The following is a 21,775-nucleotide window of genomic DNA, read 5'->3' as shown; positions in this document are numbered from 1 at the left end:
GCCAAACAAAATAAGCAAATCCAAACAAACAATTGTAATCTTAAATATTTACTGAACTGTCCTCTGAATGAAACTTGCTTGTCCTTCAGTGGTGAATGTTCCCTGATTCACCTATGCCCCTCTCAGCGAATTCCCCACTACGACAAAGCATGTTCCCTTCATCAATGGGCCCGCAGGGCTCATCCTCGACTCCGCTGGTGCACCATTTGGCCAATGAATCTGAGGCAACAAACATTTTTGTTGAAATCTGATGCAGGAATTTAATCTGGGGTGAGGTTACTTTGGTAAATCTTTAATAGTACTACAGAAGGGACAGCACACAATCCCGAAGAAATCAAAAACTGTGTTACCCCTACCCCATATCAGCAGTTTATATAACATTCTCAGTACACTGACTTCAATGCAACAAATGGGAGGTTCTATTACCTCACTCATGAGAGTTTCTGCCTTCCCAATGATATATGATATGATATTTTATTTGTATTGTGCTCATACACAAGTGTTTCAAAGGGCGACGAGGCAAGGGAGGGGCTCAAGGGAGGACAAAAACAATGATCTTACTAGGCCCAGTGACAGTCAGAACGCGCAAGTGCAGGGGAGAGGGAAGGGAGAAAGTGCAAGGGAGAGGGGAAGAGGTAGAAAGTGCTGAGCAAGGGATAAAACAACAACTGGTATTGCAGCCAGCAAGTTGACAAGTGCAGGGTTTAAAGTGCAGACAAGGGGTGTCTGATAAGTGCAGGCAAGGGGACTGTCGTATTACAAATACAGACCCAAGTGCAAGGGCTGCCAGGAAGCAGTGCAGGTGTGTGGCTGGGTGGGCAGGGACCTGGGCCTGAGGGTAGCCAGGTGCACAAAGCCGAAGCAGACAGATCAGCAGGGGAGAGGAAGTGCGAAGAGAGAAGCAAAGGGGAATGTCTTGAGGTGCTTCCGGAACCAGAGATGATTCTCATCAAGTTTCAGAGTGGCAGGTAGGCTGTTCCAGAGGGAGGCCCCAGCAGAGGAAAGAGATCTACCCCCAACTCGTTGCTTGAAGAAGCAACAGACCCTGAGGGAGTTTGAGGTGGAGGAGCGAAGAGCTTGAGTGGAAAGGTATTTACGGAGCGAGAGTTGAAGGTATTTTGGACCCAGGCCCCAGAAAGCCTTGTGGACAATGCAGAGGGTCTTGAATTTAATCGTTGCAGCCACTGGGAGCCAATTAAGAGATCTCAGGCCTGTAGTGATACAATTCCAGGGCTTGAGGCCAAGGACAAGTCTTGCAGTTCTGTTCTAGATGAGTTGCAGGGGGTGGAGAATAGAAGCAGGCAGATTTAGAAAGAGGATGTTGCATTAATCAAGCCTAGAGAGAACCAGAGCTCTAGAGACATTAAAGTTCTAGGGGAAGGAGAGGAAAGGAAGAATACCTCTGAGGAGGTGCAGTTGGTAGTTTGACTTCTTAGAGATGTCAGAGATGTGGGGAGAAAAGGAGAGTGTGGAGTCAAAAGATGACTCCGAGGTTCCTAGCCACACAAGTGGGGACAGGAAGAGGTCCAAGGGAAGCCGGCCAGAGAATGACAGGGAAGAATGGTGCAGGTGTGCCGATGAGGAGAATCTCCCTTTTACTGGCATTAAGGCAGAGGTGATTGGCAGCACACTACTCCTGGATTGCATACAAACAGTCAGAGATGAGAGAGGGAGAAGAGGTGGCAGAGAGAAGCCTGAAAACAAGATGAGTGTCATCCACATAAGAACGAAAGTTGGAGCAGAGAGCGACAATGCAGTGGGCAAGAGGTGCCAGGTATTGGTTGAACAGCCAGGGAGAGAAGTTAACCGCTGGGGAACACCACAAGGGGAGAGTGAGATAGAGGAGAGGAAGGACCAAAGTTGGACGTGTGAGGGTCGATCAGAGAGGACAGAGGTCAGCCAGGCCAGGGCCTGATCGTTGATACCCAGGTTAGTGCAACAGTCCTCTATGACGACTAGCAAGAAAGGAAACTCAAGGCCACTTCTCCAGTATTCAAGAGATAACTAACACAGACGTGCTCCCTAAATGCAATTAAGACTCACACATGACATATTTCTAAATATCTTTGCTAAGCCAGCAGGATAGAAACTTACCTGCAAACAAAGCATTAGTTGCCAAGTTTCATCTCGCCATTGTAGCTGCCAGCATATCATTCAAATTGGAGTATTCTCTAAACTACATTAGCGGTGGGTTACCGGCAGACTCGCCTCACCATTTCCCCCACCCAATATCCCAGTGTTACCGGGATATTACGGGCGGCGGAGGAACAATAAGTTCTCATTCCCGTGCTGTCCCATAGGACTCGATGAGAATTGGATCACTGAAGCATCAGCACCATAAGTAACAGTGCCGGTGCTTCAGTGAAATATCTTCCGGTAGGGGCCAAAACTACCAGCAGGTCAGGCCTGCCAGTAGTTCACAGCCCCTACCGGTAGACTTGTAGTTTGCCGGTCCAGAAAAGGTACCGGTAACTGTTGTTACAGGCACTTTTTTCTGGACCAGCAAACTTGTAATGAAGGAATAGGGCCTTATTATGAGACCGGCAGTAGCCCTGTCGGTAAAACCGGCATGGCTGCCACCGGTATCATTTCTTTTCTGGTGCCCACGAATGGGCAATTACCGGGTCATTCCGGCCCCACCGGATCCGGTAATTGCCCATTCGCAGGCGCCGGAATAAAATTCTCCCATTCCCATTTGAGCCCCATAGGGCTCAATGGGAATGGGGAGGTCGGACGCACCGGCACCACTCGTGAATGGTGCATCTGACATGCTCTGCTCGTGGGTGCCGGAATGCCCACCAGGTTAGACCTGGCGGGCAGGAAGGCACCAGCGAGCAGAACTTTTAGTTTGCCGGTCCGGTAACAACGGTACCGGCAAGCTTACCGGTACAGTTGTTACCGGACCGGCAAACTTATAATGAGGCCCACAGTCTTTCTGAAATCAGGATACATACTCAAAATACATTTAAACTCACTTACAATTAAATTTTTCATTAACATTCTTTTGACCATTCATTTGCATATATCTGTATTTGCCCCACAACGGGAATTAAAACTCAACTTTTACATGCATTTGGAAACTTTCTGTCTGCTCCACCTTTACAGGGGTAAGTAAAGACGACCACCATCTAAGATTTGCTTTTAGGTCTAGAGCTGTCAGACCATCATGTTCAGTAAGGTTATTGCTATAAAAAAAAGTATTTTGTGGCTCTTAAAGTATTGAACGATAAGACAGTTGAGGTATTATTTCAGTAATAAATAGCACTGCAATTCTAACTGCATTTCCCAACAAATCAAATAATAGTACTAAAGAAAGTACTGATTATTTAAATTCACTTGAGAGATTTTGAAATGTGTTACAGCCTAAAGTCAGCCGACAGCTCAAGTTTGTAAGATATGCAAAAAAGTTCTGTTCTGTTGTAAATGTACTTTAAGTTCAATCGCCATTGTTTTTCAGATACCATACAGTTTGGGCACTGCTGTCGGTGTCAGAGTGGGCAATGCATTGGGGGCTGGTGATCCAGAGCATGCCAAAAGATCCACGATAATTTCTTTGCTAAGCACAGGTATGTATCCCATCCTGACATTCCTCACTGCTTCACATTGACTTTCTTCTTGAAGCACTCTTGGGGCCTCATTATAAGTTGGGCGGAGTGGTAATAATATGGCGGTAACGCTATTACCACTGCATTACCGCTCCACACAACTATGATTAGGGTGGAAAACCGCCCAGCTTTTACCTCCAGCTTTCAGCTGGAGGTAAATATGGTGAGTTCCCGCCCATTTGTGGCACTATTACCGCAGCGCAAATTGCACTGCAGTAATTCCTCCCAATGTGCTCCATTAGGTCCAGGGGACCCAAAGGGAGCGAGGACTTCCCGCCTGCCCGCAACTCGGGATCTGGCGCTTATTGCACCGGACCAAGTTGCGGTAGCGCTATTAGCGTTGGTGGTATGCTGGCGCATTTACAGCCAGTATACCGCCCAACTTCTGATGACCCCCTTGGTCAGCAATAAATTGCACACATTTATTTTTACTAGTCAAATAGAAGCAATTCCTGCCTGGTCCCTGTTGTGCCCAAAATAAGTAGAGATGAATGCTCCTATGCAGCAGGATTTTCTGCATGTTGCTACCAGAAAAAAATTAAAAAACATTTCCCAGCCCTAGTTATTAAAAAAGTTGTTGTTGAAGGCAAAGAATAAAGTCATCACAGATGGGACCCTAAGTCTAAATCTGCAAACACCTTCCCAGATATATATATATAGTAGCTGCCTTGCTCGATTAGGTTAAAAGCTTGGCTGCACCCACTGCTGTGCCCTCGAACAAGGTATGTAAGCAGATAGACAACCTTGGTAAGAAAATCTGACATCCACCCCTCCACGTACGACTGCCGCGTGCTTGGTAGTAAAATGCTATAACTGCCTATGGAAGGGTACAGCAGATTTTGATTGTGACCTTCTGAAGAAGTTGAAGGATTTTGCTGTAGCTCAGTAAGAGGGAAAGCAAATCGTGATCGGCCTACTAGGATGTGTCCAGGACTGTAGAAGCATGGACCTTGGAGTTGCGGTGTGAATACATGAGGGGCTAACATCTATCTGCGGGCCTCATCACGAGGCTGGCGGAATGAGATTGATGAGGTGCCGTTAATCCCATTCCACCCTATTACGAGGATCCCTCGCGGGACCCGCTCTGGACGTGTGGTTTTACCAGACGTCCAGAGCGGGTCCCGTGAGGGGACCAGTGAGCTAACAACGGGCCTGTTAGCTCCCTCCCCTTTCCCATTGACCCCTATAGGGGCTCGAATGGGGATGGGGAAGGACTGGGTCCGGGTTCCCTGAAGGTGGAAATACCGGGCCCTCCAAAGTTGGAATGGCCCGGTATTTCCCCATTCAGGGAACCCGGACACGATTTTGAAGGCAGCCATGCCCTTGCTAAGGGCATGGCTACCTTCAAAGTCGTAATGAGGCCCTACCCCCTCCAAAGGGTTCAGGTCAAGTTCTCAGACCTGCCATTTGATAGTAAAAGTGCTCTTTGGCACCAGGAAGGAAAGCCAGTTGGCAAAATGCATGAGACAATTTACTTGCAATATGAAAATCACAGGATAAATTGATCATTGCTTCCAGTCAGTGCATGGACATGTCCAGATGGATTGTGGCCGTTCACGCCTTTCACAATCAATGTAAAAGACAAGACATTTCAGAGCACTCCGAGGGGCAAACACAAACAGGTAAGAGGGTCCCATGCTTAGGAGCCTCATACTCTCAAAAGCAAAAGGACTGCCTGCCCGCTCATGTTCCAGTATCACTACATTCGGGTTGGGTGAACAGTGATTTTGTATCGCCCTGGATTTCATATTCATCATTGACATGGTATACACATGTCACTCCCCCATCTTTCTCCCCCTATCCAACAGCAGTTTTCAATGTAGTTGAATTTGGAGATTCAGAACCTCCAGGATGTGGTAGACATGAAAGATGTCCCTGCAACAGAAAGGGACTAGGCTTCACTTTGCAGTGCAGGGAAGACTGGGGGATGTATACCATACTGAATCTTCTATAGTTGAACCATTACAATCAAAGAAAGCATTTCAAGCTGGCTCTCCATGCACCAATCTGCATGGACTGGCTATGCAGATTAGTGCGATGAGTTTTGGCCATGAAAGACACCAATCTGCACATCCCTATCTGGACACTATGCATTATTTTATGTGATTACTGGCAGATGGCAGACTTTACCAGGATGAGATGCTTCTTTTCAGACTCTGTATAGCCCCTACATTTTCATCCAGATAATACTGGTAGCGGTCAAGATTGTGCCAAACAGAGTTTTGGTCTGCCTGCCTGAACAGGGAACATCAGTTGAAGCAATTCAGACAAACATAATACAGCGCATGACTTGACAGGATGAGTGAAGGCTCTTGAAAACTAAATTGAAATGTCTCCTGAGGGAGGCACAGATAATGATTGAATATGCCGAAACACATGCATGGTTGCAGAGGTGGCAAATGATTTAGATTTTAAGCAAGAGTCTGATTGGGCCAAGTCCTAACAGAAATCAAAGGTTTCCTCTCTCTCCCCTGGGACCTAAGCAAAGGTTTAGGCTGTCTTGGCAATGGAAGCCAGAACATGTGGTACCGATCATGTGACTATGAACCTGGTGAGAGTAGTGATTTATAGCTATTTCTTTTTAACTAGGAAGACTCATACTAAGATTTGAGTGAAACAAAATGATTTTAATATAAACATAAACATGAATTTATATACTGTATGCATGTATACATATGTTGTTTCGTACAAAAGCTGATCCTGCCTTGCTAGAGGAAGGTGCAGAAGGTGTGAGAGATGTAATTCTTCTAGAACAGATTATAATATTCTACCTTTCTTCAACACCAGAAGTAAACAGGCAACCCTCGGAAGGAAATAGGTATATTAGGTAAACGTAAGCATAATCAGCAGGAAGGTTAAGGCAGAGAAAACTATATGTTGACAAAGCCAATAGTTTTAGTTGATACGTAGACATCAAAATCATGTATCCAGGTTCTCACACCATTGACTAGCTATTTATTTTTTTATTGTTGTTTTATAAGACACCAACTGTGGACAAAGTACATTTGTAGTACCTATTACCATCATTTACCGAAGAAGTAGCACCGGTTCAGGTAATGAGATAACATGCCCTGGTTTTGAATTCAGGTATTGCTATGATACTGAAAATAAGGTAATCCATTCAAAGGACCTAGGTATTTGTACCATTCCATAGGTTTGCTATGTAAATCTCAAGAATTTACACCACCGACACATATAACCATCATACCTCAAGTATTTGCACCATTGGCATCCATTTCCCAGGTACGTAAAGCATTATCAAGGATATGTGTAGTTGTCGGTGCTGTGACAGGTTCTGCGTTGCCGTGTTAGCATTACAATGCAGATTCCTTTATAATCAGTTATCTAAGAACAGCCAGGATCATCTGGAATAGCAGAGCAATTCATATTACACCCTATTAGGAAATCAACGCCATGTTCGATTTTGGCCAGTTAGCTCAGTAAGGCCAGTTACTATTATGCTCAATTCCAATAGCTTGGTCAAAGTCCATTATGCCCAGTCACTGCTGTAATTCCACATTCCAATATGCATAATTATCACAGTAAAACATTTACAAGTGCAAACTCATTACTAGAACAAATAGTTTCAAGGCGCTATTCGGGAATGCATACACATAGAGTTGATAAATAACAATGTCAGACACAAGACAAAAGAAAGAAAACAGCAGAAATATCTAATCCATCTTAACTAATTAATTAGGGTCCATAAAAAGAGTGAAAATGCTACTTCAATCAAATCTTAAAAATCTCTACTATGCAGATTTGCAATAGTTACACAGATGGCATCTCGCGACACACAGAGTCGGTTTACATAAGACATTTTGTGAAATGTGCATACCTCAAGTAGGTCCTTAGAACTTGACCTAAGAAGGCCTTGCAGAGTATGAGCCATATATCACAGAGACTCAGGAGCAACCCCATTCACAATGTTTCCAGAGTTGTGTAAAGACTCTGTCTGACCCGGATCAGGTCTTCACTTTGTAGCCCTCCTAGTACCCTGTGATACTGGGAAATATGATCAGATTTCCTTAGACCAAATATCAGTTGCAGCTTCTGTGGGAGGCTGTGTGCCCAAATAAGGAATCCCTGGGTTTACTCAACCTGGGGGAAGGCAAAGGGACACATTGGCCAAAGGACAGAACAAATGACTTTGTGGCACAGCCGTTTTCGACACTGGCCACAGTCTTGAGGCAAACGCGGTAAATGCGATATGGTTCCTTAAAAAGAAGTGCAAATACTATAAAAGTAATCTGCTGCCACCATTTCATCCTAGGCACACTTGCACAATCACCAAAAAATCCTTAGAGGGTGTCTAGGGCTATAAAACAAAAGGACCGCTATGCACGGTACTGTAAGGCAATTGGCACATAGATGAAAAGTTACCAAGAAATGGCAAGATAATCAAAGACTAAGGGAAACATAGTTTCCCGGTACCGACAGTATGAAGGACCTGTCAGTTTCCCTATAACAGATAAGCAAAAGGCCAGAGGAGTGCAGCTGAAGGCTGTGCTCCACTGAAAAATGTCAGGTTCGGCTAGCCAAACAAAAGCAAAACGTATGGGGGTGGGGGGGGTCCATAAATGTCAATTAGATAAGGTTGTATTGAAATGGGCCAAAAAGAGCCACATGGTTGACGAAAACCCGGTTTGTGCGAGTTCTCTGTGTTCACCTTATACCAAGTTGCCAGCTTAACAAACCAAGATTAAACCAAGTTCGGGGAACAGGGCTGTGTGTGTGTCTTTAGGGTGGCCAACCATCCAGCAAACCACGTTTTGAGGTTCTACCAATGATATATAAGGCACTATATAAATGCCAAGTAACATAACATAACATAACATTTTGCAGGACTGTCCCAATTTCATGGGCTGTGTCCCGTGTCTCATACACAGCCAGCTTGTGACAGAAATACAGTCTGACATTTCTCCTCTGTCGCAGGATCAGCTGTCTAAAGTCTTCCCAGCTCACACTTGTCATGTCATAGTTCAGAGTGCAGGGAAGCACAATGCCTTTCCCACTGCTGCCCCAGCACCCCCAGGTTCAGCTTTGTGTCAACCTCATCTCAATAAACTGATTAGCGGTTGATGAGCCAGACTCAGAAGCGCCTAGGTAAAGACTGTTGTCCTTTAGAAAGTGCAATTGGTGGGTGATAATAAATGGAAGGGGTATATAACGCTGCATGCTGTGTAAAATAATGGCTCAAGCAGATTACCTTATATGGAATTCTCTTACATTGTGATTACCTTTTTTTATAAACCAAATGTTATTGTTTTTAGGTCCAGATTCTTTTGCAGGCTTCTACTGCAATCATGCATTCAGAGGAGCGAATATAAAGCTAATCATGTCTTTTGCTTGATTTCTGTAACAATGTATATAATCTTGAAGAGAGGGTCCCAGGAATGCTCCCCCTCATCCCCATTAACATGACAGCCCGAAGAATCAAGAAAGCACAAAGCCACTCATTATTCGGACAACCGCCAGGAGGACCAGTGACTGACACGTATGCAGCAAGGTATTCCCTCAGACCGCCATTCCAACCTTATCCAATAAATGTCTTTATGGTTACTGGTGCCTCAACAGTGGTCCTAGACCCAAATTCCATGATGAATGACGTTGACTAAATGCAGAGAAACCATGGTGCTGACATCACTAGTGACACCACGGCGTAGCCACGTTAGTCATGAAGTACACTCGCAACCATGCACAGCTTTACACAAACACACACTCGTAGACATGAAGAACATGCTTACACAGTTCTGTAGGTAGAGGACAGATACATTTACATACTGTCAAAGCTTTTATTATTTTTCTCATTAGCTAATTGCTGAAATGCTGAACGCAAGGCAACCAAGAGATGCAGAGCAAGCTTGCAGAGGCTTATGGCAACTAACCCCTTGGAACAACAGGATCACATAATTATCCTGGCACAACCAAGTAGGACTAACCAATAGGCAACATAGCACTGTATAAGTGTGCCGAAATTGTAGTATTAGTATAACGGAAAAACACATATGGCCTCAACCTCAGGACAAGAGACGAGAGAAAAGCAGAACCAGGCTGCGCAAAGCCGGAAGGCCAGGGCTTGCAGCCAAGGCCAGAGACAAGCAGCACATTCCAAACTTAAGATGACAAGGAGCCACCTGCAGAAAAACAAAGTAAATCCTATAATTGCAGGCATGATGAGCTCGATTTCGTGCACCTCAACCACGTGATGCAGCCGAGCTAGACAATGGGTATTCACCCGTGGTATGAAGATGAACAGTTCTCAGCAACCCAGATGAGAAGAGAAACACAAACAAGTTAACAATGTTGCAACGAGGAGAGCATTCTCATAGGCAAAAGTGGTATTGCTAACAGATACATTGGGACCACATAGTCATTTCACATCACCTTGAAGAGGTGCACAGAGGGCTGAGAACCAAACTGGGTCCCAGGCCTGAGGGGATTAGTTCCAGCCAATCAGAGGACAGAAATCCAGGGGTGAATGGCAGGGGGCAAGGACCAATGGTAATCCTGCAACCCTGCAACAATGTAATAGATAGTTTCATGGGGAAGGGGCAGAGTAGCCACCTGACATGGAAGGTCCAATAGAGTAAGATATAAATAGGTGATCCATAATGCCTACCACTGCGAGCACCCAATCAACACGAGAGATATGTTTTTGGGGGAGGCTCCAGGTGCTGACGCTGTTCCGCATCAAAAACAGGTGACATGTTTGTTGGGTTGGTGACTCTGGAAATCTCTTGAATGTCCTGTATGATCCTCGTCGTTTTTTTGTAATAAACGACAGTCTAACTTGCCCTTGGCTGCGTCCTCTGTTTATTCTGGGGCAGGGTTGTTGGGCCTGGGGAGCTGAATGGGTGAGCTCGTACTAACCTCCAAAACCTCTGGCATACCCCCATTAACAATGTCAGGTAGGTTTCTTATGTGATTTGTGTACTTTCCAAGGCATTGATAGAAAAAACAATTATTTTGTTTTTAGAAACTCAACCTTAAACAATATGTAACCTATCACTTGGAAGTTATATAGTCAAGTGCTTAATCAGAGCATGAGTCCAAATATTGATTACATCCCTTTAAGGAAATGTGTGATCCTGGGCAAAACATTTAATCTCACTGTGCCTGATCAGCTGACATTGGGTGTCGCTAGAAGTTATTTAGTTTGCAATTGAGGAAAAACCCTCATGATTTACTAAACTATTGAGTTGTTGCATATTAACAATAGTGAATATGTATACATTGCACAGCAGATTATTCTCTTGGCTTACAAGTGAAAAATTATTTTAATGTCTTTCCCAATGGTGTCCTAGAGTACTGAAGACTGATAACACTGCTTGTAATGTTATATACTGCAATGTCGCTTCTGATCATTTTAATCCATAGCATGCAAATTAGGGATCTGCATATCTTTTGCTGGACAGGTCCGGAAGACAAATTAGAACATATCAGCACCTTGTATGCCTAACAGCCCCACAGTGTTCTGATTGTCTTATTCTCTGTATGTGCTCAAGAGCCTCGGGGAAGGGGGCAAGCAGCTGCCCCTATTTTGTCTACTACACAGCAACATATTTCTTACTTTCCTGGCATTAAATGTGCACTTTGCTTTGTGTGTATGTTAAAGGCTGCCCTTTGCTGGCTGTTGTTAATTTAACTGAAGACTTTACATGTGCGCGTTGCAGCAGGTTACAGACCCGCCTTTGATAACACCCAACATCGAGCAGTGTTATCACCTCTTTTGCTCTGGTTTCATCTACTTTAGTGCCTTGCTGACAGAGCAATTACTAACTTTATGTAGTGGCAGTTTAGTGTTTGAGCTCTACTCTGGCTGCCTGCCCCTTCAGAACCAAAGAACATTCTTATTTAAGGAGCCCATGGGTGCTAGAGAGTGTGTCTATTGGCCATTCATATTGAAATGGGCTCCCATGAGCCATGACATATGTTTAGCCAGGTGCTTTGAGCGATCACTTAAGACTGCTCTTTTTATTCCACTTCACCTGACTTCCAGCAAGGAGTGATGAGGGCGTGTGTATTGTGGCTGGTGTGAAGAGTTTTTGAAGGTGTCACCAGGACAAGGCAGGGGCCTCTCGCTCTTTGTCTGTCAAACAAGTGCTAAATCCGCATCTGCATCTTCCCTTCAACACTGCTAAGCACCTAATCTCCTCTTTAGTACTTAATCTGACTACTGTGCTGGTCTACTATATAGCCTTCCCAACTATGCTTTTTCACCTCTTGACAATGTCCTTAACTTTGCTGTCCGTACACTCTTCAACCTTCCGTGCGTCACCTCCACCTCCCCCAACCTGTCGTCAGTAAGGGTGGTTATCTAGGAGACAGAGGACAAAGTATAAACTCATTCACATCATCTTCAAAACAATAGACTGACTTGCCCCACCCTACCTATCGGCTCATCTCACTCTGTGCTCTCCCCCTCACTCCCAACAATTATCCTCGGCACACCTACGTGCCCCTTGCGTTCCCTTTCGTTTCCACTCTCTTACTCTGGAAAGCTCCTTCTCTCCCTCTCTGCACTACTCACACTCTATCTCCATTTAAACCTAACCTCCTAAGCTATCCTCCTTTCTGAAGAACCGCTTGCATAGCATTCTAGACCACCACATCTCCCTGTTCTCCTCTATGCCTTCCTCTCTATGACAACCCCACTGCTCTTATCCTGCACCTATTCATCCTAAAATGTAGCACTTCCTTCAATATCCCGTTCCTATATCATGCTCTACTGTCCTCATCCCTGCTTCTACCGCCTGCATCATCTGCCCGTATACCCACATCCTCTCACCCATTGTTAAGGACACTGGTCTTTGACTCTGTAAATGAATGTTAACGTTTTGGAAGCATTTTTAGGCCCAAAATGCATTGGTTTCCCTGTAATTTACATTAAATAAATAAATGACAAACAGTGATGCTGGGTTCTTTAGAAAAATGGTACGCCCTGGCACTTATTGTTTTAATAATTAAACTTACTAATAGGACAACTAATAGGACAGTTTAATCTTGTGCGATATGACAAGATGGTTATTGCCTCTGCATTCCTTAATAGCGATGGCTATTATTTGCTTGAGCTAAATACGACTGTGTGTTTGAATGCTGTCTGTATTCAACCTTGAAAATAGGGCTAGGAAGATGCCCGAGAAAGTTGGTTGTGGCATCCCTGATTGAGTGGGTGGCTGCCAGAATTTGAATAGATGCGCACCTGGGATTGTGAGCGGAGCTTTCATTTTTGCTTGCAAGCTACTACTTAAACCCAGGTCTTCACCCTTATGTTCAAAACCCAAACCGGAAGGTGAATTGTGTGAATTCTCTGCCAGACCTCCAAATCTTTCATGTCTCCTTTCTTACATGAAGCTCTGCCAGTGTCTGCGAGTATCAACCACCCTCAAGCGACTAAAGCAGAGCCTGCACCTGTGCCGCCTTCCTTTGACCCAGTGGAACTAGCAGATTTGCAAACCCTCTAGACCTCCCTAAGATACCCGGCTGTATTCTCTCCCTGAATACAAACCTGAGAAGGTGAGTACATCAGGCAACGGAGGGCTTGGGCTGCCAGCAACCTTTATGACCTGAGGCTCTCCCAGGAACTCTTCAAGGAGTTTCTTAGGATCCTGACACTCTGGAGGTTACTCCTTTTGCTTCAGGCGATCCTTCATCCGGGGACACTAAGCCACTGGACCAGCCATTAGGAATATTGGAACCACTTCAAAGGCTTTTCCACTCCATTTTTTGTGGAGTTGCAAGAACTGCCTAACACCTTAACATGCTAGGGAAATGCAAATGAAACCTCTCTGTGAAGTTCCAAACTGTAATATTGCTCTCATGAATAGGCCCACCTGTCGAATTGTGGTACGGGTGGTACTTTGGGGAACTGCAAAGCTAAACTGAAGTGAGCTTTGATCTTATGTCACCCTGGCATTGATCTAAGCCCCTCATAAGGGAGCTGTTGTTTTCTAAGGATAACTCTCAAACATTGACTTATGCTTAGCCATATTCGGACCACAATAAACTAAATATTGTTCCACATATCTTTTAAAATCCTGCAGTGAATTGATTTTCTTTCTATTGTACATACTGTACTTTTTCGTACTGTGCCAAAGTCAGCTTTCTGGCCTCATCAGTAATGGGGTAGGGGGTATGAGGATCCTAACGCCCGCCCTTCCCCTCTGGTGCCAGTGTGAATGCAGGCAGTAACCACAGGCCCGACTGGTCTGCAGAGACGTGGTTTCTCCAGTACTACATCCCCATATGGCGTAACAGCTTCTTGGGTAATCGACGGGGTTACAGGAGGCGGCCGCAGAAGATGAGGCTGGCGACAGAGCAGTGGTAATGGTGCAGGGAAAAGAGAAGCCAGGAGGAGTGACTGAAAGAGATAGCCTCATGCAGAGGGGCGCTGCTCAGGTTGAACCCCACATGCCGCGAAAGCCATTGACCCACCAGGGCCCTATTACTGTTAAAGGAGGGCTGCATGCGGATCACGGCAGCAGATATAGGCAGTTCCCTACGGACTGTCTACTTCCATGAATTGAACGCAGTGATCCGCGTGGAGAAAAGGGGCGGGGCTTTTATGCCCTTTTGAGATTTTTCCAGCACCTTCACAGACACACACACAAACACACACATACAGACACCACTCTAGATTAGGCAAGTGAATGGCTAGGAACAGAGAGAAAATCCTGGGAAGAGTAGGGGCATTGTAAGTAAGGAACTGAGAAGGGTTCAGTGTGGGTTAGTAGGGTGAGGTCAGATGAGGCAGGAGGGCGGCCAAGAGATCAGGAGGAGGAGAGAGATGGAGTGTGGAGATTATTATTGGAGAAAAGGTACTGAGTGGGTGTGCCTGCCTGAGTAATGAGTGTTAGTATTAGTAGTGGAGAGGTGGCAGTGGTAGTAGTGAAGAGGTGGTAGCAGTAGTGAGTGGTAGTAGAGCAGTGGTTACAAGCGGCAGTGGTAGAGTAGTGGGAGGCAGTAGAGTTGAGAAGCGAGAGAGAGAGAGACAGGAGGGAAGATGAGAGGTAGTGCTAGTAGCAAGGATGCAGTAGTACCAGAGACGTGGGAACAGATGAAATAAGAGGACCTTTAGTGGTAGCATAGAGGAGGTATTAGTGGTAGGAAGAGAGGCAGTGGAAGTGACAAGACATAGTAGAAGGAGAGGGAGAGAATATAATATATAAGGGTGGAGATAGTCGGGAGGACTGAAACATCGGAGGGAGAGACCATTGATAGGGAGGAGAACTAAAAGGAGAATGGCAGAGTATAAGGGCAAAGAGAGTGTGTGTGTGATTCTCTGAATGAGTTCAACAGAGTGAGTCCAAGGCTCTCTAACAACCCTTTTAGAAGACTAAGCCAGGCTAGCCTAGTGCCAGTTAGAAAGTACCAAGGCAGAGAGTAGGCTGTTGCCTTAGAGAAACAATCTTAGTCCTAACCAAAGCATCAGATAGTGGGGGTTACTGAGCCTCTAGTACTAACCGGGATTATGGACGCCCGGGGTAGGGTCGGGGTAACCCAATGGAGATGACAGAGCAAGAGGGATGCCCTAGGTCCAAATACCACAAAACTCCTTGAGGACCTGAAAACACTGAGATCATACACAACTTAATATGCTGTATCAAATCAAGAATAAACACCCTTGAACCTTCAGAAAAGAGTGAGAGTGGGTTTTTTTGTGTGACGTCTAGTCACAGTACTTACAACGTAGATACGTTTTTAGTCTTTCTAACTGGGTGTCTATGTTCCTTTTATTCAAAGCAATAAAGTTGTATACTGTTTCCTGAAGTCCCACATCCCTCCCTGATAGTTGAGCCTTGCTGCTCGATCACTGCTACTATAGGTAAGCAGAGCACACACACCGAGAAGCTTGCTTTGATTGGAGAAGGACCTCCCCAGACAGTGAACATAATCTGAGGAGAGATTCGCTCCAACAATGTCATTGTGTCTCCCTGAGTCGGCTGAGTGTTTTTTTTTTTTTTTAATATCTAAAAATATGTACTATAAAGAATAAGGATGTTACATTTGAAAAGCACACTAAACCCGTGGGCATCAAGGCGCTGTTTCAGAGAAGGTTACAAAGCAGGAATTCTTGTGTTGGCAGAAGGTGTTGAGGGTGTGACTGCTCAGGAAAGGTTCTAGGTGATGAGCCAGGTTTTCAGAAGTTTACGGAAAATAAAGTATGATTGTTCAGCTCTCAAGGCCGGTGTTAGTGCGTTCCACAGTTCTGCTGTCAAGCTCGAGCCGCCAGCTCTAGCTCGTCTGAATTTAGGCGTGATGAGTCGGTGAGCATAGACAGTTCTGGTCGGTCTCGTGGAGTGGGCTTTGATGCTCTTCTGAGAGGGGTGGGGTGTGCACAGTAGAGAAGCACCTGTGGGTGATCGACAGAGTTTTTAATGGGATCCAGCTAGTTGCTTCCGGCAAGATTTTCAACATTGAAACTGCATAATGAAGCGTTAAGCCATATTGTCGCTATTGAAAAGATGTGTTACCACTCAGTCAAGATCTCATTTTAATGAATGTCCTAATATTACTGCAATACAGTATTTGCTGTTATATGATGTTGAATGCCTGTTCATGTTCTGTATAATTTGGAATTTGGAATTTTTCAAAATGGATTCCGTCAATAAGTAATCTGTGAACGAAAACTGCACTGTTCTTTGAACGATTCAATGAGGTAGACACACTTTCTACAGAAAGAAATAATTCTGTATGTTGCTTTGTAAAATCTGGCCCATTATGTGTTTTCCTAGATCGGATGCATTTACATGCAAGACAAATTCTGCACAGCTCCAGCAATAAACAATAATGTAGATTGTCTAATTAGACTATTCATCGCCAGTAAAAAAAAGTCATAGACCGGTGGAATATCAGTTAAATCCTAAGCAAAAATGCCGAATAATATTGAGTGCATGCCAGTTTTAGAGGGACGTTTTTTGTTTTGATTGAATTCTCCTTTATGAGTTGTGGGTTGATTTTGTTTTCCAGGTGTTGTGTTTGCCATAGACATTGCAATAATTGGAGGAGCGAGGAAGGGTTTAGCGAGAGTATTCACCAGCGACCAGTGAGTAATCACATTCTTGGTTCTGAACTATGCATGCACACCTCTCAGTGTTATCTTGAAACATTGTTACACTTAATGAGATGGTTTTGATGATGTTGAATTGTTGGCTAAATATGGGAGGAGCCCGTCTGCTATACATCCAATGAGTCTTTCTAAATTTACGACCATTCAATCTGGCAACGGATCATTTGTTTTCCAAAAGTCTGGTTTAGTGATTGGAGCACTCCTTTAGAGATTTTGGAGAAACATCCTGAGTTCATGTCGCATCTCAATCCTGTAAGGGCCTGATTTACAAAGCGTTTTACGATGGTGCTATCCCATTGAAAAATGCTTTGTAAATCAGGCCCTAGGTATGCACTTCTGGCTCTCATTACGAGTCTGCTGGTAACCCGCCGTTGCTACCAGCCGGTTACCGGTAGACATTACGGATGCCCTCAACGGCGGAAAGTTCACATTCTGTGGAGTCCCTCCATGGAATGGGAACTACTAAATCACTGACACCGTTGCTAACGGGTCCGGTGATTCAGTGACTTCTCTGCCGGTTGGGGCCTGAACTCGCGGCAGGTCAGGCCTGCCGGTAGTTCACTGCCTCTACTGGCAGACTCTTGAGTTTGCAGGTCCGGGAAAAATACAGCACAGGCCGTTCTACCAGCATTTTTCCTAGACCGGCATGCTCATATCGACCCCCTCTGACAGGGGCACTGAATAAGGAAGCAAAAGTGATGTAGACAAGATGACACACTTTTTAACTATATAAATTCAACTGCAGAAAGGACTGCAATACTACCTGTATCGTTTGGCAGACTTCTACATGTGCCCTGTCCCCTTTCCTTGCAACAGGTGATGGTTTCTTCCAAGGGGATACACCATTTTTGCATAGACGCATACAGAGAAATCATTACATTTTGTAATACAAAGGTACACACTGAAAACGCTAGGTTTTTGATTTTTGTAGATGTTGTCCTCTCTTGGCCAAATTTATTTCCCTTTTTAATTATTTTAGCCCTTAAAAAGGTCTCGGTTTTCAAAGAAACATTCAAAATTCGCGCAAATTTCAAAAATGTTCAATTAAAGCCCAATTCTTTCGAGCAAAAGTATTTTTGCAGTTTGAATGAAACGTCACAAATGTTGTCAGCTAATATCTGTTATTATTTAAGGTACACTTCAAAAAAAATGTTTACGTCCTTTTTTTTAACCTGAACATGATGTTTTACATCTTAATAAACCTACTTTTGTGCCATATTTTACCAGCCAAATAGGCACATCAGAATTATTTTTGGGGGGTTTGTGACCTTTCTGTTTGTTTTTTTCGCTCAGTTTTGACCACTGCAGTCTAGATTTCGAGGTGAACTAGCAGCTCTACAGAGCAATGGTTTCTCACTGCCCTGTAGGGTATCTTAAAACATCAGGAGTCTCAGGAGGATAGCTCAGTGGTAAGGTGCTTGCCTTAGAAGCAAAATGACACGGAGCAACCCAGGTTCGATCCCCGGGTCTGCTCTGAGAAACCTGTGGGTGTTAAGCGTGTTATAAATACCATATCATATCATCACGTTATTGTGAGGAAACGGATGAGCAAGTCACTCCTGTTACATAAACGGAGATAAACATGACTTAAAACTTTGGGCACACCCTAGACAGCCAACTCCTTATGTGCCTAAAATACACTGCAAGGTAATACCAAGGTTTGTAATTGCTCTTTTTCTTCCTTTAACAGAGAAATCATAGAACTAGCTGCCCACGCGCTGCTGGTGTATTCAGCCTTCCATTTATTTGAGTCGATTGCTGTAAGTATTGCCACTCGTAAATCTATGTTTCCGATTCACATGCTAATGCCGCTCATGACCATGCTGCTGCCTTTTAATATTTTAATAGGCCATCATTTCATCTGAAAGTATTAATTTCATACATCGCAGTCAAACTGAAAAGGGGACTTTAAGGTGAAACAATGCATAATGTACGTGTTGTGTTTGATGAACAAAGAAATGATAATGGAATGCAAAAGATAGGTATTGCAGCAAAGTGTAAAGTCAATTCTGAATCGCAGAGGGATCCAGTGTAGTTGGGCAGGAATGATGCTCAGATTTACAGGGTATCAGCTAATAATATTCCGACAAAAATGTCGCTGGTAAACAAAATCGCAGCAAAAATGCTGTGGTTTGACCCAGTAAAGGTGTACCCCATTATACCATTTAAGGGGAGCCGGGGTTGCGGGGGTGTCCCCCACTCCCCTTAAATGGTATAATCGGTCCGGGTGTTGCAGGGGTGTCCCACGCACCCGTTAAATGGTATGATGGGTCTGGGGGTTGGGGGGGTGTCCCCCGCATCCTTTACATGATTGTGGCGGCAAAACCACTGCATTTTTGCAGCGAAATTTTGTATTCACTGCCATTTTTGCCACGATTCTAAGACATGGAACCATTTACATGGCCCAGTGATGAGTTGAAGAGCAAGTTTAGAGGTTCAAGAGAAGAAATGTGACAGCCAGAGTTAGTAGCATTTCCACCGCCAAGCATGGATAAGACCAAGGCTTGTACAGTGGTACATAAACCAGAAGAAGCACAAAATGGTTTTACCTTATTCAAAGATGAAGGTACAAGTAACCGGGTTTACCAATAGGAGGCATGTGACCATGAAGATTGAGAGACAAATCAATCCTAATCCCAAGAGATTTAGCGGAAGAACCCATAGTTCAGTAAATGTCAGAGAAGAAAGGGGCGCCAGCCAGTGCCCACTAAAGGATGATTGAGATTTAAAAGAAGAAAGAAGGATGCATTCAATTTAAGACTGATTTTTAAAAAGGCGCAACAGCATCTAATCCCCAACAGCACAGTCGCAGTCCCCGAGGTGGTGGACTTTGCCAGTGAGGATATCAGAGAACCTGAAGACCAGAACCACATCCCCCTCTGCACAGATACCAAATAAATTGGGGGTCCGGATTGTCCCTTGGAGCATGCTGCACATTACAGGTAGAGGGCGGAGCGGAAAGATCCCACCTGGATGAACCAAGTCTCCCTGGCATGAAACATGAAAACCAATCCAAGACCTAGCCCGTAGTGTAAGAGGAAATATGTCCATCAAACTTGACATTAATTGGACTAGTTCCTGGGGTGACCATGTGGCTCCATGTACGCCTGTAATAAAAAGAAAACATTGACTGTCATTTTAGAAGAAAGAAATATGGATGAAATACCTTCTTTGTAAGCTAAACATAAACAAGTTGTTCTCCAAACTAGGAGGAATTGACATGTATACCCCATGACACCTGAACACCATGTTTTGGGTTGTGATTTCCCTTTGATAAACGCATTCTGGGAATTGAAATCTGGGTTCACTTCAATTGAATCAGTGGCACTAAAGTACCAGAATATAATATATTCGAAAAGAAAAACCTATGACTGTGGAAATGGGTCTTTGTTGTCTCGGGACCTATTGCCACCCTACACCGGAGCGTTCTGTGTCCAGAATGGTTATTAATCTGTTTGAGACTACAACTCAAGCGGACATTGGAGGTGGGTGGTATATTCCCTCATTTGCTACTGTTGCAGTCATCTGAACCCTCGTTGTTGTGTTGCTAAATCAGCTGGTGCTTCAGCAGATTTATGAAATATAAGCGTCTTATTCTTGTCACTTTTCTTTCCCCACAGTGCACAGCAAATGGAATCCTTAAAGGGATAGGGAAACAAAAGATTGGCGCCATAACATACGCCATTGGTTACTATGTGGTTGGAGTGCCACTAATGGGATCGCTCATGTTCGTAGCCAAACTTGGAGTGATAGGTATTTATTCATGTACTATTATTTATTTATTTGTTTGTTTTTTACATAATGTAGATGTTGCCCGCAAGCCACTGCATAGCTTTCAGGAGGGATGAGGATTGGATCCTTTTGATTCATTTTTTTATGTGCTTGATGACTATGTTTTCGCATAATCAATATCACATTCCCAGCTTTTCCTATAGAATGATTACGTGAGCTCATGGTGGGGCTGCGTGGTCCAAAAGCTTCAGGTGTTCCGGTATATTTGTTCCAAGAAATATTACATTTCGGCCGCAGTTCGTACCTCGGTATGGTGTGTTCAAATAGGCTTGGTCTTAACAAATGTGGTGATGCCATGAGATTTTCTGATCAGAGTCATTGCAAAGTGTGAGGTGTACCTGATGACTCTGAAAAGCTGCCTCTCACTTATTAACAACATTAGCAAATGGAAATCGTTATTGACTTCTTCTCAGCCAATCAGAAGGCTTAGAGTGCAGTCAATAACTATTGGTATTGACTGTCTTAAAAAACATTCTGTCTTCAGAAGCAGACAGGGAAACAACAATGCAACATGCAGGCAAGATTATGTTTCAGCAAGACAATTCCTCTCTGAGATGACCTTTTTTAGCTGCATCATGCTAATTAACACACAAAAGAGAAAGGTAAAGCATAGGAAAATGATTTCACTTTCTTATAGAGAAACCAATTTACTTTTACATGACACCTAATGCATGGTCATGCTAAACTTGTTGCAGTTCAACCAAGTTGCAATTAAAATGATTACCCTATGAAGGCGACCATGCTATTTAAATACTACAAAATAAAACCACATTTATTTTACCAACTCTGTTTATTTACTTTACTCATTCTTGAAGCACCATTTTGAACTTCACCACGAAAACTCCAAAACATGTATTGCTACTACCACAATGTGCTGCTAATAGCCTTTCAACCTCGGGAGGGGTCATTATCGCTGGGGATAACGACCCTCCCCCAACCTATGGCCTTTGGCTTCGTCTCGAGCTATAACTTGTTGCTGGGTCATTATCCTGTGATAACAACCCCTCCAATGTTCAAGTCCTAAAAATGAAGTGGGGGGACTCATTAACAAACGCAATGGGAGGTGACGCCACCAGGAATTAGCATATCAAGGTGAAATATGCACAATTCATTGAATTGGCTTTGCATAGCCACCAAAATTGCATGGCACAAATTACATTTGCCTTTCATAAAATCAACGCACGCACAAAATCAATAGAGGATATTTTCTTCTAGCAGTGTTTTTGAAAACCTTTCAAGGTCTGCATGTTTTAAACTCCAAGAACTAGTCCCAATGTTTCCCCTAGAACATGCAGTACCGAAATGT

General features: G+C 44.1%; 1 protein-coding gene across 1 annotated transcript in view; it reads left to right on the top strand.

Moving 5' to 3' along the window:
* Positions 1-21,775, top strand: part of LOC138488297 (multidrug and toxin extrusion protein 2-like) — a 624,530-nt gene that overhangs the window by 548,884 nt on the left and 53,871 nt on the right. The window contains exons 11-14 of the mRNA XM_069615180.1: positions 3,458-3,566; positions 16,578-16,653; positions 18,368-18,437; positions 20,298-20,430. Coding sequence (XP_069471281.1) covers positions 3,458-3,566; positions 16,578-16,653; positions 18,368-18,437; positions 20,298-20,430 — 388 coding nt within the window. The remainder of the gene's footprint in view (positions 1-3,457; positions 3,567-16,577; positions 16,654-18,367; positions 18,438-20,297; positions 20,431-21,775) is intronic.

This window comes from Ambystoma mexicanum, chromosome 9 (assembly GCF_040938575.1).
Source record: "Ambystoma mexicanum isolate Mex_15411 chromosome 9, UKY_AmexF1_1, whole genome shotgun sequence".
NCBI lineage: Eukaryota > Metazoa > Chordata > Amphibia > Caudata > Ambystomatidae > Ambystoma > Ambystoma mexicanum.
The sequence above is the reverse complement of the archived record's forward strand: the minus strand, read 5'-3'. Positions and strand labels throughout refer to the sequence as shown.